At 29.2% G+C, this 23388-nt stretch overlaps 1 protein-coding gene across 1 annotated transcript in view; it reads left to right on the top strand.

Annotated features, from left to right (window-relative positions):
* para (sodium voltage-gated channel paralytic) overlaps nt 1–23388 on the top strand; it is a 544951-nt gene that overhangs the window by 288188 nt on the left and 233375 nt on the right. Inside the window, exons 14-15 of the mRNA XM_075370553.1 lie at nt 19356–19511; nt 22151–22435. Of these exons, the coding sequence (XP_075226668.1) occupies nt 19356–19511; nt 22151–22435 (441 nt within the window). The remainder of the gene's footprint in view (nt 1–19355; nt 19512–22150; nt 22436–23388) is intronic.

Here is a 23388-nt window from a genome sequence, read left to right on the forward strand (position 1 = left end):
TAGTAATCATCTGATGTAATTATTAATTGCTGTTTAGTTCATCTGTGTACTGTGTTGAGAATAATAATATTAAAGTGTACAAAACAAGAATGAGCTTTTGTGCTTCAATGTTAGTGACAAAATAATAAGGATATTGCTGCCATCCAGAAAAATCCATGTGAGATTTCCTAATTCTCCACTACTGATTTATCAACATTTGCTAAGCAGAACATAAAATTCTGAAGTAATGGGGACATTGGAGATGCTCATGATCAGATAAATCTAAACTGGTTATACTTTAGGAAATAAACAACTTTTTCTGAGTACAGTAGTAAGAGCCCTCAAATGTCAACTGAAAGCTTTCATTAGGGTAGAAGTACCTATAAGTTTACAAAAAAATTTAATGATTGAGGTGTAAATGTTATCGGCTAAGATTATTTTGTATACTTCCTGAATATGATTTTAACAGAAGAGTGGAATTTTATGAGAAATTTATTATCTAGTAAAATTTATTGTGAATCAGTTATTCAATTTTCTAGTACAGTGATGTGATTCTGATGTAGCACATGCTTCAAATTGAATGGCCTAGTAAACCATTACGATTGTGTTGTTTGGTATGATGAATATCCTTGCATAATTATGATGAAGGAACCTAATATATGTATAATATTGGTGTGGGGTCAGAAAAAAGGAGTATTGGGACCTTATTTCCTCAGTGGAAGTGTACCAGACAATTCATAGCTAGAGATGTTATGAAATTTTATGCTTCAGCTATTACACCATCAAATATTTTACATCGGCCATCCTCAATTTTGCTGCAAAATGGAACATCTTCTGTCAGTACTTCAAGTTAAGGATGACTTCAATCAAATTCTTCTTGAATGGACAGGACAGCGAGGAACAGTTCAATGAACATAACAACATGTGGCTTGACACCTTATGATTTTTCATTCTGGGGAATTACCAAGGACATCATTACAGGTGTAAGATGACATATTTTCTTCTAATTCAAATGAACTGAACTGTCTCATTCTATTAATTGAAAAGTTGTTGATTTTATAAATTGGGACAAAAATTTAATGGAAAAAGTGGAAGAGAGTGTTGTTAAATTTAGTAGATTAATTCTTCACAAAATTAAAGGTGACTGGCAGAGGTCTCTGCTCTGTGATGTTTGTAGCACTGTTGTTAATCTGGAGATCCTTCAATTTACCAGCACGCAAAGCTTAATGCTTTCGTATAAACCCTAAATGATTACACCCCTAAAATATTATACTGATTAGGCCTAGTATTAGTTGCAATACTTTAATGAAATAGTTTTGATAGAGTGGCGTTTATTTGATTAATGCATCTCTTTCCTAACTGTATTAGTCATTCATTTACAAGGTGTAAAAAAGGATCAGTTTAAAAGTAGCAATTTTCTTTTTCTTTTAAGCAACATAGTAAATAACTATTTTCATCTTGTTTTAGGAAATTAAATCTATACTGCCTGTAAGTAGAAACTACAGAACTAGATTTTTTTCTTTAAAAAAATGTAAACAAAAAATAAATTGTATTTTCTAGTTGTTTTATACTCATTTACAAGTTGCTGTAGAAAACAATTTTTCACCTGTTATCACATAAAAGTAGTAGAGATCCAACTAAATACAACTTATATCTTGATGATTGTTTAACCTTCATATTCCTTAATTTGGTGTTACCAAATTTCAGACTTACAGAAAAAACAATTTTTCCTTCTAGAAGTAACATCTATTACACTATTAAAAATAAAAAGTAATTATATTTACAAATTCTAGTAACTGAGCTATTTTTCAATATAGTTTCCAATTTTATTAAGGCACTTATTAAAGTTTGACACTAGCTTTAAAGTCCATTGTCATATTCAGTTTGTCATGAAAAGAACTGTCCATTGAGGAAGTAGGAAGAGGGTGAAAGTCAATTGGTGCTAGATCCCATCTATAGAAGAGTGCTTCAGTATTCCATTCAAGTACTATATGATTTTAAATGACAGAGAACAAAGGAATTGAGCATTATCATGGCACAAAACAATACCAAAGGTATATAATGCTCACTTTATTCTGAATGCCAAAATATCAATTTTTCAATATTTCACAATAAACAATAGACTCTATTTTTGAGACTCAAGGTATTAAGTCTAACAAAAGAAATATAAGTATAAATATAATATAAATATAAGAATGTTGCTTTTGAAATTGTTTTTTGCAAATACAATTAATAAGAGGAGTTCAATAATAAAATATTATATGTTTTTTAAACAAAACATAAAATTCAGTATTTATTCTAAAAATGTTTTTTCCTTTGTAATTTGAGTGATAATAGTTCTGAAAAAAACATTATTATAAAATCATTGTAAAGGTTAATAACAGATTTAATTACGGATGAGATAATGAAGTGTTTACATTTGTTATATAAAAGTAAAATTGAATATATTTTTGTAGTGACAAGGATTGTTGTATGCGATTGTTTACTATTCTATTTCACATATTTTAAGAAAGTCTTTATACAATTCTAGTTTATATCACTGTTGTATATTTTGCGATACAATGTAATTTTAATTAAGTTTCTTGTTAATGTTTATTCAGTAATTTATTGTTAGATCCCATGAACTGTTTTGTTTATTTTTATAGTTTTTTTTATATTATTTATTTTATTTTTTAATTTTTTAAATGGGCTTTGGTTAGTTATTTCATACAAACTGATTTTTTTTCATTTTTATTGTTTTTTCAAGTCATTTCAAAAAATCAGTTTCTCAGTGTACTTTTGAAGTACAGTGTTTTTTTGTTTAGGGGAAATTTTTAGGCGATTTTATTTTTTTTTTTGTTTTGTTTGGTTAGGTCCCCTTGCCAATGCGAAAAACAGCAACTAAAAGCCAGTTTCATTTTGCTTTCCAGGACGGACAGACTGAGGTAGGTGGCTGCCCCTGCTCCGTCCCTCAACTCCTGTACTGTACTGTTTGTACTTGTACTACTGTGCTCGTGTGTTCTCTGTGCTCTCTACTTTCTTATATTTACTGTCGGTGTTCAGTTGTCATTATCACTTTCTGTTACTTTAATATCTTATATTGTAGTTTTATGGTTATTAATTGTACTGTTTTGTTCTTACTATTGTATTGTTTATTTTGTTGTATGGGTGTTATTATTATTTAGTAACATTTTTACTTGTCTTGGAGTTATTTGATAAAATCAGGCATACCAGTACTCTTATATAATAATATTGCAATTCTTCAAAATAATTTAAGAAAACTTCTTTTAATGGTGTTTTAAATACTTTTAAAATCACTCCCATTCAGCTGCTACCTTGATGACATTGTACCATAATTAGAATGTATCTGTGAAATCTGATTTTCTTCCATTTATGAATAGAAATCAAAGCAGAATGTTTGTTACATGCATTGTTGCTTCAAAAATTCTTAAACTACAAACTGATTTATGGTTTTTAAATAAAGTTTCTAAACAGTTTTTATTTTTTTAGTATTGTCAACTTTTATTTTTATTTTCAATCAATTATAGTTTATTTAGTTTTTAATTGCATTCTTAAACATAATTATGTACTTTTAACATTTTTCTATACAGTGAACTGTAAAAAAACATCTTTTAGTAGAAAATAGTAATAATCATTTTTATTACTTATTAATTTCATAAATAGTCAAAAGATTTATTCTTAAGCTTCTGGAACAATACTGCTGAAATTACATGTGCTTCTCCGAGTGCTTTTAAATTAAATAATTTTTCTAGAAGTCAAACTTAGACTGAATAGTGGTTTTCTCAAGAAAATCTTCTCTTTAGGAGAAAAAGAGCAGAAAATAGGAATTGTCACGTGGTGCTTATTGTTATAGCAGCTCTGAATAAAAATTTTAATTGGCATACTTACTAAAATTATTTTCACACATGTGGTTGTTTCTTCAGAAATTATATGTGAAATCAAAATAAAAAAAATTAGCATCCCTTTAATTATAGAGCTTGTTTCTTTTTAGAAAAAAACAAGAAGTCAGATTATAATAAAATTTAAATTTAATTTTGATGATTTTTTTTTAAATTGTTTTTGTTTTGAGTTATTGCTGATTACCAATATTTTGTTCAAAGTAGCTTTTATTGAAAAGGACTAATTAGTTCTATGTGTAATTAATTAAGTGTGTTATTCAAATACTTATAAATAATAATACTAAATACATAATAATGCCAGAGTTTATATATTCATAATATATAAACAGAGTTTATATATTTTGAATATATAAACTCTGTCAGAGTAGGAGTAGTTTTGCATGATTGTTTTCTGTATTATAGCTTTATGAAATGATTTATAGCTTCTAATGTTGTTTCATCTATAAAATAGCTAAATTATAATTACAGTAGTATTGAATTGTATGTACTGAGTGTTTTTAAGTACATGGGTTGATGTACTTATGTTACTAATTTATTATACAACTGACATGTGATACTTTTTAGTTTACTGTGTATAATGATTAAAGTTATTATCAGAACTTTTATCAGATTACATTGTCAAAAACACAAACACTAAATTCCATAGTTTCTAGTAACTGTAAATTCTCTTATTGTTGAGTGTTTAAACAGAATTTTTTTTATTCTAATTGAGCGTATAAAAAACTTTTATGAAAATCTCAATGTTTCAGCTTTATTCTTGAAATAGATAATTGAAGCCCTTTACCTCTTATTTCCATGTTCATTGAAGTTTTTCAAGAATATTTTATTTTCTAGTGATTTTATATGAATTTTGAAGCTCCATACTATTGTACAATGTTTCACGTGTTGTAAAAATTTCATTTATTTATTTATTTTTTTATGAAATTTTGTAATAATTGAATCTGTTTGTAAAATGCTAATGAACTTTCTCTTTTCAGACAATTATAGCTTTTTGCATGAATTAAATTCTAAAATTTTACCCGTAGTATAGATTTTTCTGATGTAATAATTAATTTAACGATGAAAAATTCTATCTCTAAAAATTAAAATATAGTTTAAATTTACAATAAAGTTAGCTGCAGTTTTAGTAATGTTCAGCCTATTTTTACTTGGTAGTAGCAATTCCAAACTATCTAATTATACAGTAGCCTTCCAATTTTTGTTTTTGTAGGTTTAAAATTCTGATCATGTATTACAAAACAAATACAACACTTTAATAAATAAAATCTCATTTTAGGTAAGTATAATGATGAAAAATTCTTTAACTCTACTTCTTTTTTTATACTGTGAGTAGGCTTCAACAGTTGAGAAAATTGCCTATCAAATATGACTTCTTCATTTAATAGAGTATAATCATTAGTTCAGTAACATTTTTTAAGTTATGTTAAATCTAATGAGGATTTCAGTGACTATATGTTTTTCTAGAAAACTTTTATTTTTTATCATATTTAATGCCAGCTCACTACATGTTAATAACCTATCTGTCAACATTTTTTAAAAGTAATTTAACATTATCTGGAAATAAATTGTTATATTTGAATCTGTAGAAATAAAATGCTCAGAAAACCCAAACTACTGACCATGTGCTGTTGTGTGGTGCGTAATGATGGTTAAAATTCTTTCTTCTGTATTGAGCACACCAGTATGTGTGGTTATGCTTCATCAATTCCTTCAGTTTTAAAGCATTTCCTTTGTTATTACTTTTTTTTGTCATTGGGTGTTGATTGCCAAGATCATTGCCCTTGCCAATTCTCAACACAAAAAGTAGCATTTAATGAAAAGCAAGAAATAGTCAAAAAAAGAAAACTACACACACGTTAATAAAAGTTCATACACCCCAACGGAATGCAAACAAACAAAGAAAAGTTATATTTAACTATCCTCTCTGGACATAGAATGTATGCTATATACAGTAGAAGAGTCCGGCCGAATAAAAAAAAGTAGCAAGACCCTAATAGAACATCCCTCATTCTCAAAATTATCTTTATTCCTCCTTCTATTTTAAATTAACGACGCAGATCGCGATGTACTATGCAATCCTCTAATAAGTGTTTGACTGTCAACGGTTGCTGACACTCCTCACAAACTGGTTGATTACTGCCAGTCAACGTATAATTAGATGTTAAATTCGTATGCCCTATTCGCAACCGTGTCATAACAACCTGCTCTCTCCGTTTAATCGGAAGTGGAGTGGCCCACTTGCGAGGAGAGTCTTTGACGGCGTTGAGCTTCGTGGTTAACCCACCCTAAACTCTGTACCATTCACGTCTGACACAGGCAGACACGTGACACTTAACATCGCCAGGTCTGACGGGAATTTCCCCGGACTCAGGCTCGTCAGTAGCCACTCGAGCTGCCTCATCCGCAGCCTCGTTACCAACAACACCGGAGTGTCCCAGGATTCACATTAATGTGCTCTGTTGCTGCTTCATGCTTAGCACCTGGAGCAGTGCAAGAATCATTTTCACCAAGGGGTCCGTTGAGAACGCATCTTGCAGTGCTTGAATACTAACCCACCGGGTTGGTCTAGTGGTGAACGCGTCTTCCCAAATCAGCTGATTTGGAAGTCGAGAGTTCCAGCGTTCAAGTCCTAGTAAAGCCAGTTATTTTTACGCGGACTTGAATACTAGATCGTGGATATCGGTGTTCTTTGGTGGTTGGGTTTCAATTAACCACACATCTCAGAAATGGTCGAACTGAGAATGTACAAGACTACACTTCATTTACACTCATACATATCATCCTCATTCATCCTCTGAAGTATTATCTGAACGGTAGTTACCGGAGGCTAAACAGGAAAAAGAATGAAAGTGCTTGAATACTACTCACTGAGTCGCTGCAGATTAAAAAGGATGGTACATTATAGTGCTCACAATACCTCAGAGCTTGACAAATGGCATACAACTCAGCTGTATAAAGAGATGCAACTGCCGGCAAGGACCACGAATGACTTACGCCAGCACAATGAAAGGCACTGCCAACGCCGTTCGCCGTCTTAGAGCCATCCGTGTAGAAAACCAGTTCCTGGTTGAGTTCACTCACAAGCTATTGAAAACGATGAATTATTTCCTGAGAATTGCATTGCTTAAAACGTGCTAGATCCATTTGAAAAAAGATCGATGGAAGCAGCCACGGTGGTGATTCGCACACCGTCGATTCCCCAACTCTTGGAAGCACAATGTTGTACTTGTCCATGAATTCTCGATTCTGATTCTGGCCGGCCTGGAATAGGTCTGACGCCGGTTGTAAGCTTCTTGGAAAGGATGCCTAATGAACGCTGGTGTATTTACATGGTGCGGTGAAGACGTGACATTGACCGCACAGCGCAGTAACAGGATGTGTCTTCGAAAACGTAATGGAGACAATCCTGATTCACATACGAGGCTGTCGATTGGACTGGTGCGAAACGCTCCAGTCGCATATCGAATTCCGGCGTTTTGTATAATGTCCAAGGCTTTCAGACAGTTTTTTCAAACCGAGGAATAAACAACACAGCCGTAGTCGATTTTTGAAAGTATCAATGAAGTATACAGACGTAGAAGAACCTCTCTATCCGATCCTCAATTGATATTCGACATACATTTGATTATGATTAACGCTCGTTTGCATTTTGCTGCCAACCATCGTACATGAGGACGCCTTGTAAGACCTTTATCGAAGATTAGTCCCAAAAACTTGACTCTTCTTTATACGGAATTCTAACACCCTTTATTGTAAGTCGTGGACTAGGGTGCGCACCTGTAAAGCGACAGAAATGCACGGCGCATGACCTTTCGGTTGAAAACCCGAAACCAGGCTTTTCAGCCGCATCAACAAGATGATCGATTGCTTGCTGTAACTTGTAGCGGACCATTGCAGTTTCCGTGCTGGCATAGAAAATCGCCAGTTCGTCGACATACATACACTTACCAATTCCTAGTGATATTGCTTGCAGAACCCTATTGACAGCAATTATAACAGGGTGCTGTTAAGGGGTGATCCCTGCGGAACTCCATTTTGTAATCGCCTACTTGTCGAATAAGTGTTGCCAACGCGTACTGTTATAGTTCGGTGAGATAAGTTGCTTGCGATAATCATGGGGAGATTTCCACGTAGTCCCCACTCATACGTTTGTTTTAAAATTCCATACCTCCACGTCATATCAAATGCCTTCTCAAGCTCGAAAAATACGCCTACGAAGTGCTTCTTGTTAATAAAAGCATTCTGTATAGCGTTCTCAAGAAGTATCGTGTTATCAGTCGTAGAACGACGCTGTCTATATCCGGTTTAATACGGTGAAAGAAGTTGCTTCCTTTCCAATAACCATACTAAACGAGCATTTATCTTTTTGTCTAAGAGTATGCCGGTACACAATGTTAGAGATATTGGTATGTAACTCTTAGTGTTCAAAGGATCTTTTCCTTGTTTCAAAAGCGGAATGATCACTGCTTCTCTCCACAATTGTGGATATGAGGCCAAAGTCCATATTCTATTAAGTAGGTGTAATATCCCGCTTTATTACCGTCGTTAAGTTTTATGACGATTGCGTATGGAACATAATCATATCCAGTTGAAGAAGTATCACTGGAGTTTTGCAGAACATGATTGAATTTAACAAATGAAAATGGTACGTTATAAAAAAGGTCGTTGTCCGTTACAAAGTTTAATGTTGCTTGCTCTCTTGAGATGCTAATGAAATCGATGTGATAATTTTTATTGCTACTCACAGCTTCGAACTGATCGGTCAGTAATTCAACTACAGCCTTTTGATCGAGTATGACAATACCGGCTTGTTTGAGCGCGTTTAATGAACGGTTATTGGACCGGCCAGCTATGGCTTTAACCTTCTTCCATACTTGCGTAGCAGATATGTTACTATCGATGGAGGATATATATGCCTTCCAGGATGCTTTTTTAGCAAATAATATGGTGCGTCTGGCGTAGGCACGATGCTTTTAAAAAGATATAAGATTCTCCAGAGTAGGAGGTTTCTTGAATAGATTGAAAGCTTTCATTTTCTTACTAATAGCTGTATTTACTTCGACTCCCCACCACGGTACACTGGGTTTCGTCGAAGTTGCGGTGGTTTAAGGAATGTTTTCCTTTGCTGAATTTAAAATTGCCCGCTTTGCCTCTGTTATATCTTCATTGATGCTTCCAGTATAACTTGGCATAACGACGCTGTCTGTATAGCAATCCAATCGGCACGTTTAAGACACCACCATTGAATAAACTTTGGTGCCTGCCGCCGTATATCTGTTGTGATTATAATCGGAAAGTGGTCACTTCCATGAAGTGAAGTTGTTGGTCAACGTTCCAATCTAAGGAAAGCGGCAATACTGGACTGCAAAATATCTGCGAGATGCCTTAATAAGCATCTCGAATGTTTGTTTTGAATAATTATTGAATATGTTGGAGGTAGAAACGTAACGTAATTGTTAATTTATCTTTTTCTTCTTTAATAAAAGAAAAATGCATTTGCTCTTAGCTTATTGATTCGTTCAGTCATAATATTTACTTGCCCTACAGAAGCTGGAGGTAATTTTTTTATCTTCTGGTCCAAAAAAGAACATGCACTGCAGGGAACCTGAAGCCTATTGTACTCATTCACAAATATCCATTTGAAATTGCAAAATGAACTTTGACAGCATTTTTTTGCAGTATTTATTGTAGATTTCATGAACCTTTCTAATACTTAAAGCACAAAGCAAATATAGGTGCTTTGATTTTCTACAATGTTTTGAAGCTTTCAAGCTAGAGATGAACTCTAACTTTTTTTTTTGTTGATACTTAAATGGCTTTTTCTGTTCCCTCCTCAATTTTTCCAATACCTTCTCCAGCATATACTTTTTTAGCAATATTGGGTAATCTTGTATACACACATATTACAATATCTACTTAAAAAAGTTATTTTTACAGGATCCTTCCACCAGTATCAGATGTAATAAATTAGAAGCAGAGAAAGCATGCTGCAAGCCCATAGATTATGATTTGTTTTTATTTGGATCATTTGGCCAACATCAAATTATATTTTTTGTAATTATTAATGACAAAATAATAGAATCTTGTCACTGTTTGTCAGGAACTTTATTAGAGTCTGTGTCTTAATTTTTTAACATCTCAAGGCCTAACTTTATAACACAAATCGTTTTTTATTTGAATATATTTATATGGAATGAACAATTTTGAACCTGCAGCTGTTGAATACTTCCTTATTTTAGCCTGTTTAACCTTTCCACAAGTTACCCAGCTCTTTCTTGTTCCAAAGTTATTTACAGTTCTCACAAACACAGCATCTACTATTTTCTCCATCACAAAATACCTTTATTTTGATAATAAACAAACAAAATTACACAGATAACAATAAAGTACACTGAAAAACTACACCAAGAAACATATCCAAACTTTTGTTATTTTATTAGGCTGTTGTATTTTACTATTAGTCCACAGCTGAAAGTTAGATGACCAGCTTTGAGTACTTCTGATTGGCTAGTTGGAAAAAGCACTTCTTGACTGAATACTGTAGTTAGAGAAAACATTTTTGATTGAAAAATTAATGAATTACAAATCTGTTTCATATGAAGAATATGAATATGTGTACACAACTAACTTTTTATTTTTTTGAGAGTACACATTTTGAATGTTTGTTCCTCATTTATCATATTAGTGTGGATCAAAAAATATTTCTTTTGTAACACTTAACTCACAGAAGTGAGTTTAACATAGTATAATTATGGTTTCTTAGTGTTTTAAGAGGGGAAAAATGAAATCAATCTCAAATTCATACCTGAAAATTATGCAGAATTAAATAACACAATTTAAGAAAAACTTTATAATTATTTTAAAAATGCTTCCTTAACTATGTAATAGAGCCATAGCATCCCACCTTTTCAGTCAGAAGGTCCTAAGTTCAGATTCCAGCCAGATTTTTTACTACAAAATCTCTAATCAGTATTCTCACACACACAAGCTTGAATCTTATTTGGTGATTAATCATGAAGCAAGATTAAAATATATAATTAAAAGTAGAATATTTTTTAATGAGACATATCAGAATTTCCTTCTTATGTTTACTTTGTTGTTTTATTATACATCATAATTAAAACAATCTTTAATAGTATAAGATATATATATATATATATATATATATCCTTTATACTATTAAAGGATGAATGTTTACAAGTATACATACATATACATATACATATTTGGGTAATATATATATTACCCAAATTATATTGGAGTGATGGTGATAAAACAAAAATAATTTCTGTTTGTGAAAAATGTAAAGGTTAAATAGAAGAGTTCACATAATCTAGGATAGTATCTATTTTATCATTAATTACTTGTATTGAAATTTTTTTATTAAAAAATTATCATGCAAAATTTTAAGATCAATGATCAACTGTTATATATTAGTTAATTTCATTGAAAATAAAAATTTAAAAAAGATAATTTTGAAAATGATTATATTTTTTACAAATTATTATTGTCATCAGAATTGAAGTTACATGAAGTTTAATGTAATCTCTTCTGAATATTTTATATTTACTCTGATTTTGACAACACTAATTTATTATTTTGGTTTTAGTTCTTTAAAATTATATTTTCTTTTAATTTTTACTTTATAATAACTCATGTTGATATTTTTACTAAATACAGCAGCAATTTTTTCAACACTTAATAACAGTTTATGTTTTAGTTTTGTAATTTATTTTATTACTATCTAAGTTATTTATTTGAGAGGTCAGATATTAAATTCATTTACATATTGGAGAAATTTATTTTGTGTATTATGTAAAATTGTTAAAAATAATGTAATGAGTAGGGAAATTCGATAACAGCTAGCCAACTATTTAAACACTTTTTCCATTTCTCTTAATGCAACATGATATTTTTCTGATATCATCTTTCATTTTCTGTTATTTTTAGTGGTAGGTATTACCATTAATGTTTAGATAGTATCTAATGGTTTAATTTTATTAAATAAAATTAAAATTGAATTTAATGCCCAAAATTTCTTGGTAGGCAGTTAATTGTAATCTTGTATCTTTTATCTGATTCATTACTGCTGAAAAAAATTCTTTTCATTTTCTTACATCTCAGTTATCCATTTAATCAACATATATTTGTAAAGAATCTGAAAAGTTAATAATTGTTTCTCTAATCAGTGTTTAAATAGTAATAAATACATAACTTTTTAAATGTAATGACTTTATGTTTTATTATAGGGATATCTGGACATGTCAGACTGTCTGTTCCTTAAATTCTGGCAGTCCTCAGCCTTGCATGTTAGTCTCAGGCTAGGCTCTTTTATAGTCATTAGAGATACCAGAGGTCATTAGCCGATCCATTCCCTTACTGAACCATACAAATATCAAATGTGTAATACTTCTAATGTCTCCTACATCCATAATATGGATCTAACAAGTGTCTAGCTAAAACCAAAGTAAACCAACTTAGAGGAAGTGATCAAGGATTAGGAGAAGGATGTATAGATCCTCTAGAGTGAGAAAAGAATGAACTACCATCAGAGGGATCATAAAATAGATAAGCAACCTCACTCAAATAAGTGCTTTAGTATACCATTTAGGAGTGTGCATTTCCAGGGATGGATTAGATAGCGCCATCTGTTTTTACACAAGATGGGGAGCTTACATCACTATTACTTAAATTTTAATTATAAATAAATATTATAGATAGATTTTGCATTTACTACATTAAAATGTAAGTTGTAATTAATTGTTGTTCCTCCAGATATTGTAAAGTCACTTGAGAACAGGTTCAAGTTTACTGAACTCAAACTTCCTCCCACCCTAGAGTTGTGTGGTGTGTGCAAGTATCCTCTTGAATTGTATCTCCCACTAGATTGATTAGGATAATAGCTAAAAACATAGTCTTATATAACTACCAATATAATCTATTATGAATTAATCATCTGCTGAAATCCATGGTTAATATAACTTGTCTAATTAGAAGATATGAATTACTTCTTAACTAACTCATAGGATCTTGACATGAAATTATTTGTTTTTCTTGAACTTTGTAAATTAAAAGTAAATGTAAAGCATAGAAAGGCTTAATTATAGAAATTCCACTTATATGTTGCTTGAATATTAAAATTGTCACAAAATATAATCAGAAAGTTCAGGAAAATCCATAAAATTGTCTTTTTGACTCTCTGCATAGATGTATTTATTATTAAGATCCTAGAACCTATTAATATTACTTGAGAATTAGTTTAACCTTCACGTTTTATGAAAACATAGTTAAAAAGTTTTTATTTTCTTTCTTCTGTGTTTTGTGGAAAGGTAGAATCTGCCATATAATCAAACTCTTAAAAATCTTTTTGAGTTTGGGCTAGCACCATTTACTAAACAGTTGTTTTAAATTAAGTTTTGTCTTTATTTAAATTAAATAAATTAACTAATTTAAGTGTTTTTAATTTTAACAACTTAAAGTATATTTACACTATTAAAATGTAAATTTTAGATTATGTAATTTTTTTAAAAGAAAAATATTTGTAAAGGTCATTACAATTGTAAGGCTACTACTATTTATTTATTTTTTAATATTCTGTAATTTCTGCTTAATTGTCGTTGTGAAACTCGTAACAGTCACTACATAAAAAAATATTAAATAGGAAGTGAAAATTCAGCTAATAAATTTAATAGTGACAGTATTTTTTATCCAATCTTTTGTGCATGAGTATCATGGAATGCTCTTTGTGATTTGCATGATTGCTTGTGTTTGTGTTATATTCTAAGTATTGTGTACCAGTTGCTTTCAGAGAATTCATTGAAGGTGAATGGAGTTATAAGCATTATTTCAGAAAATTATTTTCAATCAAAATAGTACAAAATTAACTGCTGAAATTACTGGTTCCTTCAGTTACTTAATTACACTTTTGAAATTGAACACTAAGCTATTCAAAGAAAAAAAATCTATTTGGAAAAGAGTTATGTGTAATTTGATTCTTTTGTTTTGCTATTCTGTTTGGAACATAATACCTTCTTCCAGATTTTGGAGAATTTATTACCCAGATTTTAGTAAAAAACTTTTTGTTTGTTTATTTATTGTGGCATGGAGCATATTTGTTTATAAAAATAATAATTTTTGTGTAGTTTCTCGTTTATTCTTAGTATCTTCAAGAATTGGTTTGTAAGTGGTGTGTGAGTATTTTATACTCTATTATTGTTTGTAACCATTGATTTATTATTTTTTTAATATTTTGTAATGAATGTATTTGTTCGTATGAGTGTTTTGAATCAGTCTTATTTATAAATATTGCAATTTTTGTAAAATTACAACTATTGTCTATGGTCTATGATATTATATTATCTTCTTTTACAAAAAAATTTTCTATCCATCTAGATTTGTAAATCAGTGTATAAAGTGAATGTTCTTTTTGACAATTGTATATTTTGTTATTAGTTTCTACTAGCAATCTTGCTTCTCAAAACTAATACAATGTAATGTACAATCTTTGTATTTATTTATGTAAAGTTTTTTCCTTATATTTTTAATTATTATCCAAGGTAGAAGATTCAAACCCATTGGTTAGTGGTTTGTAGGTTCAATATATTTGCTTTGATTCTGCTCATGACAGTAGTAGATGAAAATTTTTTTAAATTATAAACTTTTGCGAATGACTTATCATATTTGAAATGACATATCAAACTATATTTAATAAATTTAGTTTTTTTGACAAGCATTAAAAGCTCTTACGATTTTTTAGCGGCTGACACTGCTGAACATTTATGAACTACGTTAACAATGTTGTGTGTATTAAATTTTGTTTGGATTGTCATTTGAAAAAGTGTATTTTCAGATAATTCAGTAATGTAAAATCTCCAAAACTTTTTAACATAAACTTACTTATTGCTAAATCATTATAACATGTCAGTGGGCAATATATCTTCCACCAGTTTCCGGCATAGCCAGTAATCTTTTGGAAAAGAATTTTAACTAAGTCTGAAACCAGGTGGTGCCTTATTGAAATTGAAGTGGTCTTATTTGGACTGAATTAAATTCAGTTCCATTTTGATAAATCAATTTAGAGTTTCATTCACTTTGAAACAAGGTGTTTTGTGATATAGAAACCATAATTTCATTTGGACTTAGGGTAAACGTACACAACTGTAGCTGGTCATGACTGTAATTACTACAGCCAAGAGTGTGGCTTGCCATTGCAGCCAGCCCCAACATAATGATCGCGCTCTAAGTTGCAAAATGGATTTCACTGCAATAGCTGTTTTTGTATTCTTATAAAGTCACATAAAATGCAGGATAAGAAGATATTGGGTTTGTCCTTTTTTTTTAAATCCATTCTACAAATGGAAAATTATTTATTTTTTTGTGAAATTTATCAACATAAAAAGAAATTTCTCTACAGTCATAAACAGGTATATCTGTTAGAAGATTCAATGAATTATTAAAGAAAATTGCATTCAATGTAAGGTGTTCAGAAACAGCAATGCACCTACACATACGAAATAAAGAAAAATTACTTGTAACATTAAGGTAAGTTTTATAAAAGTGAAATTCATATTTAGTATTCCTTATATTAGAGTAATTCATGTTGTTAATGTTATTGAATAAGCATTGTAAATCATTGAAATATGAAATCAATGATGACCTGACTTCATTGTCATCATTACTTTGTTCAAAGCTAGGTTTACGTTGTTGATGGAAAAATTGCATAGAAGGATATGGTTGTGTGGAATACCCATGATGATAGTGTACATTTAAACTTGAAGATGCAGAGTTGGTTGACGATTGTGTTGTGCAGAATATTCATTGGAAAAAGTGTGTTTTTTTCCATGGATAATAATATAGTGCACTATACTGACCAAACAGTATGAAAATGCATGGAGTCTTGTTTCACTCTTTCTGTAACTTGCCTGGCCTGTTTGGAGTCTAACTCGTTCAGCAACTTGTCTCGCTGCAAATATCATAAAATTAAAAAAAAAAATCGAATTACATTCAGGGAATTAAAAGATAATTATATTAATTCCTGTGTTATAAGAATGCTGCTACTTAATAACTTATGGCAATTACCAAACCTCTAATTCATATTCCTATAAATTGTAAAAACTGGACTTATGATATTTGTTCATTAAAATGTTAACCAGAATATTTGACATGTTTACAGTAGAAAATGTAAGTAATTTTTTTGTTCAGATACCTGGTGTCAGGTAATTCATTTGTTGATTTGCATCAAAACAGTCATTTTTGATTTGGCATCACAACAATCAGAGAAATTGTTAAAAGAGTTTGTTCATCAATTTAGATTATCTTGAAAAGGAAGACTTTATCAGAACCTAAAAATAAAAAAACTAGTTTGAAATAGCCAACAAGTCTGAATGCAGAGCAGATTTTCTTACTTACTAGGCGCAGTAAATGGAAAACAAAAGAACTGTAAAACTAACAAACAGTGTGTTCCTTCATTATTATAAATATAAAAAATACAATTCATTCAAATTAATGGCTATTTGTAATGAGAAGTATAAATGTTTTCCTACATATTTCAGTAGTCGAACTAGAAGTTTTGTAGAATGAATGTTTGGAATAATGGCGAATAAATGGAAGATTTTCCACAGGTTCCTAAATATAGTCATTAACATCCTTAAGGTATGTTGCATTTTGCATAACTACATATGAAGGAGAGATGCTATACGTTTATGAAAGATTTTGAGAGAATATTCTATATTTAATGAGAGTACAAGTACCACTGCAAGTATTTTGTGTTGATCCAATTCAAATTACAGAAACGTATATGCTGATTATTTTTTTTTATGAAGATGACTCAAATAAATAAATTGAATAAATACTTTGTGTATAATTATAACACAAATAGACTTGTAACCCAATTGGTTACATAGTTAATCTGTTTTCATTTGTGGAGTGCATTTGCTGTATCCAAACACCAAAGTAAATAAACTCCCACATCTTCTTTTTTAATCTTTATTTGAGTACTCATTTGATGTCAAATCCCTCAATGATCTTTGCTTCAATTCTAATAAAAAAATTTCTGTATTGAAATCAATGATACATAGATAATTATATAAAAAAATGATATTATGATTATAGAAATCACAACATGAACTCAGGACAAGCAACTCAATTAACATCGTCTGATCACACACTGGGCATGCTGCCCTTTATAAATACATATGATCCTTGACTGTATCAAATGGTTGGCCAGCACTTGGTCATATGATAAATTAGTAGCCACTGCTGACAGTTTCCCACTGTAATGTAGTGCAAATTGCTATTTATATGTCTTATGCAAATTTGGTCTCATGCGACCAACCATGCATAATGATAATTCATTAATGCATAATTTGATTCATGGCCACAGCTGCAGTAGTGGGCGTTTACTCTTACTGTGATGTTAAATTTCTTGCTAATGAAAAAAAAATTGTTACTTAAAATGACAACTCTGAATTGTTTGTTCCATGATTCACAATGGAACAAACATGAAAGTATGGTGTGGGTTCATACCCACATAATACTTTCAGATGTGAAAAAAAACTATTATTCTTTCTTGTCTTTCACTAAGTTAACCACCATTTTTTGCTGAAAATGTAACACAATAATTACATGTAAGTTTCTGGTTTTATAACATCGTCTTTAACTCACAGGAAACAGTTACCTAACTCACAGGAAATGATTATTTTCTATTCTATATATTTAGAAAATTGTACATTAAATTTAATGTAGTCATTAGTCTTAATTTTTTGCAACAGCTGTAAAAGCAGATTAATAGCTAGTTTTAAATTTTTTAATCATCAAATTTCTTTAAAAAAAATGTTATGGGTTAATATTTATGTTTTAGTTTTTACACAATATTATTAATACAAAAAAAAAAATCAAATTAATGCTGACTGAAATTGATGAAGAATTTGCTAGATGAAATTTTAATTTTTTGTGTATAATGAAATTGTGTTTTTAAGAATAATTTAAACAGTAGATAGTGTAAATCAATGTAATTTTACTATATAATATTTATGGGACTACTCTAAAATAGGACATAATTTATTGTTTGATTCCTTATAAAGAGATAATGTTACACATTAACAATTTATATACATCAGAATTATAAAATAGATTTCTTTCATTGCAGTATATAATTTTGTATTATCAGACTGATGAAATTAAATGATTTTGTTGAAAAAAATTATGTTAGAAATTTCTTGCAAATAAGTATTCAGTTAAAATTTTTACCATTTTTCTGACAGCAATTTTATTTTTGTTAGGCAAGTTTTTTTTTGTTGATCCTTGGGAATAGTTATATTTTATTTATAGATTATAATTAATTAATCTAAAAATAAAATATCAGTTTTAGTTCCTTTTAAATTATGCTCTTATAAAAAAATATGTTGTAGCCATTGCTTTAGAAATTTGATTAGAATTAGAAATGAGCATGCAATTATAAAATTATAAGAAGTTATTATATAAAACATGAACAATTTAAAAAAAAAAAATAGATTACAGCTTTTGACAGTAAATTCATCTGTGATTAATGTACTGTGTAAGTAGCATACAGTTTGTTTAAGCAAACAAGCTACAATGGAGTGATAAAAGAAAGATAACTGACTATTTTTTTATTGCTTATTTAGATATTTTTTATAGCTCTTTTTACCCTTTTCACTTATCATTTATGACTTTTCATTTTATTTAGTACATCTGAATCGAAACCAATTATTTAATAATCTATTTTACATATACAATAGATTATGTGTGCGCGCACATGTGTATTCATGGTGTCACAAATTTTATGTCCAAAATAGCTTAGAAACAATCTCCAATTTGATAAAATCTGAAGTGCAGCTTCTACCAAATTGAAAATGGATGTTTGTCCAGATATTAGAAAAGTTAGTGAAACATATCACCTTGTTAAAAAAATTCCATTAATTTTTGCTATTTTTCTGTTTAATTACTTTTTCTACGACTTTATTCAACATAATCAATTTTAAGTGAAAAATTCAAAAGAAGTTCCCAATATTCTGTGGAAATAGAAAAAAATAAGAAGGAAATGAAGCCTAGCTGGTGTTATTGAATGATTCTAATTAGAAAATTTTTGTAATATACACAGGCATCAAATCTTTTTTTAAAAATTCACATTTATTTCAGTAACAGTAATAAATTTTTACACTAATAAGAAATCACAGAGCTTGCTATTGCCCTTATTCTAATTATATTATTAACATTTCAGATAGAGAATTAACATAAAATATTTTCAATTGTTATCATTTAGTAACCATTGTGTTATATTAATATTAAATTATTAGAGCTGCAGAACTTGATTTGAAGGTTTAGTTTTCCTGAATCTTTGCAATCGAATTTTGATTATTTTATTACATTTGATTATTATTAGATAATTGTTTAATTTATTTAATTACTTTTATTATTTTTTTTACAGTTGATGGTAAGTTTTTTAACATTATTTTTCAGGCAAGTTTAAGTTTACCTGGTTCACCCTTTAACCTTCGTCGTGGTTCACGTGGGTCACACCAGTTTACATTACGTAATGGACGAACACGCTTTATTGGTGCTCCTCCTGGTGGTGATAGAAAACCATTAGTTCTTTCTACATACTTAGATGCTCAGGTATGAGTTTTTTATTTTTTAACAGGCAGTTAATTTTTTCTTTATTTATATAAGACAGTTTTATGCAGCTTTATAACTCCAGTTCTTGCAGACTTCTCAAAATATGTTTATTTATTACATTTAACAATCCTTTTATAAATTCATACTTGTCTAATGTAGTCCTTATTTATTACTTCCTAGAAATATTTGTTTAGATTTAACTTTTTATGGTATTCTTATTAATGATTTTGTTAGGATCCATTAATTAAAACAAAGTAATTCTGATTTGCTCTGAAACTGTTATATTTACAATTAGGGGATTAAGGAATGCTATTGAAACAGAGGAAGTAGGCTTAAATTATGCCCAAGATAATAGAGAAATAGAGTATTGTTAAAAATTGCACGCTTATTCCTATTTTTACCTATTAACATTTTTAGCATATTTTTCGTTAAAAAGTTGTAATACATTTCAAAGTATATGGAATTAATTTATTATTGTAATAGTATAGCTAAAAATGAGTTCTTGGCAGACACTGTTGAGGTAAATATATTTATGCTTTCTTATTTGAGCTACTGATGAGCTAAAATAACCCTATGAGCTTCAACCCTATGAAAATTAACCTCACAACCCTATTAAAATTAGGGTGCAGCTATAAACCTCCAACCATTCATAATGATAAATAAGTATGAATTTTATTAATTGTATGTATTTTAGATATAATTATACTTATTGAGATTATAAGCTCAAAAGACACTTACTCATAATTAAGCGGGCAGGCTTCCTATCTCCATCAAACATGTTTAATTGATTAGTTTAGATATTTTTTAAAGTGGCATATACCAGAAATACTAAAACATTCAGAAACATAAATAGATTAGAAATTAACTGTTATAATGAATAAATAAAGTACAGTAAACTTACAGGAATAAAAAAACATATTCTTGCTTATTTGAAATTGCCCATGTGAAATATGCTGTGGAGAATGAAGATATTTCTACAGCTGTAAAAGTAGTGAAGTGGGTACTCTAAGGAAAGCTCAAGAAATGAAGAACCAGATTATAAACTTTTTATAATTGTTGTAGAAAGCCTAAACGTCTCTCAAAAAAATTATAAAGGCAAAGCCATCGTTAGAAATTACAGCAATCCACAAAAATCGTGAAAGTATTGTTACAAAAACGTTTGGCTAGCTGCTGTTATAATAAAAGGAATGTAATCTCCCTTCAGTTATTTTCCATTGGTATAGATGAGATTCAGAAGAAAGTAAAGAGGAAAATGAAAAAACAAGAGTATGTTTAATTTTGCCTTTAATCTAATAAATTTGTAAGTAAATGAATGTGTAGTATAAAAACCAATTATGCATAAGGTTGAAGAAATTGTATTTTAAGAGATGAAAATGAGCATAAAGAGTAAAGAAATGCAGATAGCTATAATAACAAGGATTAATAAGGTAAAAGAGATTTTGCGAGTACATGATAAAATTCTTAAAGTTATTGAAAAATGAAATTACTTAACAATAAAATAAAGAAACCTTTTACTAATTTTGCAGTAAAACACTAAGTTACTAAAATAAAAATGCAATTTATTTAAATTAAGACTTGAAAAGAAATATCAGTAAAATAAAATCATAAAAAAACATGTTAAAATTAATTTTTAAATGAATGTTAAATTTGAACTTAACATTTTACTTGTAATTCTGATTTTAATTTGTATAAACACTATAAATATACAAACATGCTTTATGAAAATGGGTCCCAGGTAAACATCTGAACTGTTAAATTCTATAACATGATTGTTAAATTTTTTTTAGTAGAGTATTCATATGTAACATCTATTGTTTCAGGTCAGTGAATAAAAATCATGACTATTTGATGTAACACAAGTTTAATCATTCTGAACCATGTTTATTTCTGCTATTATAAAGGAGTACTTGCTCACATTAGGTTGGTAACTAGGAATTACTCTACCAGAATGATAAAATATAAACCCTCTGCCCTCTTTCCACAGATGGATTATTAGTACATGTTATAAAACAGGCTATTAAATTACCATTAACCTTTAATACTGATAACAGATTTATCAATATTACACATTTATTTTGATAAATATGTATTCTTCATGAAGAAGAAGAACTATGTTAGGACATGTTTTACAAATAAGGAAAAAGGTTCATAAAAACGGAAATGCTTTGTTTTCAAGTTATAGATTATGAAAAATTGGAAGATTCTTCTGGACTGTACAGTCCTGAACAATCAACTCTTTTCCAAGTCTTTTAATAAGAAAAAATTGAATACTCAAGGCAGTTATGCTCTGATACCCACTCAGATTGAAGCTTGTAGTTTGAGCAGCATGTGAGTTGTTATTTACAGGATACTTCTTTTAGTGGCATGTAAGTGGCAGATATTTGCTTTGAGGGCAGAATAAGACCTAATTTAGAAAAGTAGCATCAAGTTTTTAAAAATTACTTTCTTAAAAAAAGCATTCTTTGATTATAACTTTTATTTGTAAAACTCAGATGTTCATTACACATTCTGGACGGTGTGTTGTATACATTCTGTTTAAGAATATTAAAAATTTGATTGCAATTTTGGTAGGAGAAAATCAGTACAATTCAATGAGTAAATCATTTGATAATAATTATACGGTTTATGATTTTTTTTAGGAACATTTACCATATGCAGATGATTCAAATGCTGTTACCCCAATGAGCGAAGAGAATGGAGCAATTGTTGTTCCAATTTATTATGCGAATCTTGGTAGCAGACATTCATCTTACACATCGCATGCATCTCGCATCAGTTATACATCACATGCTGATTTATTAACTGGTGCAAGACCACCAACAAAGGAAAGCAGACTGAGATCACGTTCAAGTAGAAATAGCACAAGCACTGTAACGCACCAACCACCACTTGGACACCATGATAAAATGTTCAGCCGAGATTATGTGAGTAGTTATTTTAATTCAATTTATATGAACACTTTTACAACAGTTTTTATTATTTCTTTTTTTTACTTTAAAAACATTTTTTAAAAGCTGTGAGTGTTCATGATAGTGTTATATATTAATTTAATAAAACTTGTTTCCATTTATATTATCTTATTTATTTTTATTTTATACTTGTTAAAAGTTTTTTGTTATACTTGTTTCGCTTATTATTTAATTTTAAATTTACACACATGTAAGCTATAATATGTCCATAGAAACTTTTAAACAATCAGTTGATATTACCAGTTGTTATACTATCACAGTCATCAAATGGTATTTTGTTTTTCCTAAGTTATAATTGCATTTCTTTTCATTTTATTATGCTTTTGTTTTGTACTCTATTTTATATTATTTTTTCTCATATATTAATAATTAATCAATTTCAATATTTACATAATTGTATGTATAATATTTATTTTTTTAATTTTATTTTATTTAAAAATTATCAAACCTTTAACTGTGTACTAAAAAAAAAAATAATAATAATGATATATTAAGGAAGAATGTAGAGAGTAATGTACAAATCAGATTAAAGAATAAATGTTCTGTTAACAAAAAGAAAAATACAAATAAATATAATTGTAAAAAATAAAAAGTAATAACTGTAATTTTATTAACAGATTTATTTATATTATATTATATTTACAATATTTAACAGATTTAAAATGCTGCATTCAACTATTTTTTAACAAACACACATATTAATTAAAAATAATTGAGATTGTTAACAACAATAATAAAGATAGTATTGTATTAGAAAAATTAGAGAAATATTTACACATTCATACTTAAAATAATGATCTATCAAATTGTTTATTAAGAAGTTAAATTTATTTAAATTGTAAAACATTAAGAAAAAAATTTGAATTATTATGAAACTGTAGAGTCAATTGCATGTTTGCTATACTTAT

Source organism: Lycorma delicatula, chromosome 1, assembly GCF_047948215.1.
Source record: "Lycorma delicatula isolate Av1 chromosome 1, ASM4794821v1, whole genome shotgun sequence".
Lineage (NCBI taxonomy): Eukaryota > Metazoa > Arthropoda > Insecta > Hemiptera > Fulgoridae > Lycorma > Lycorma delicatula.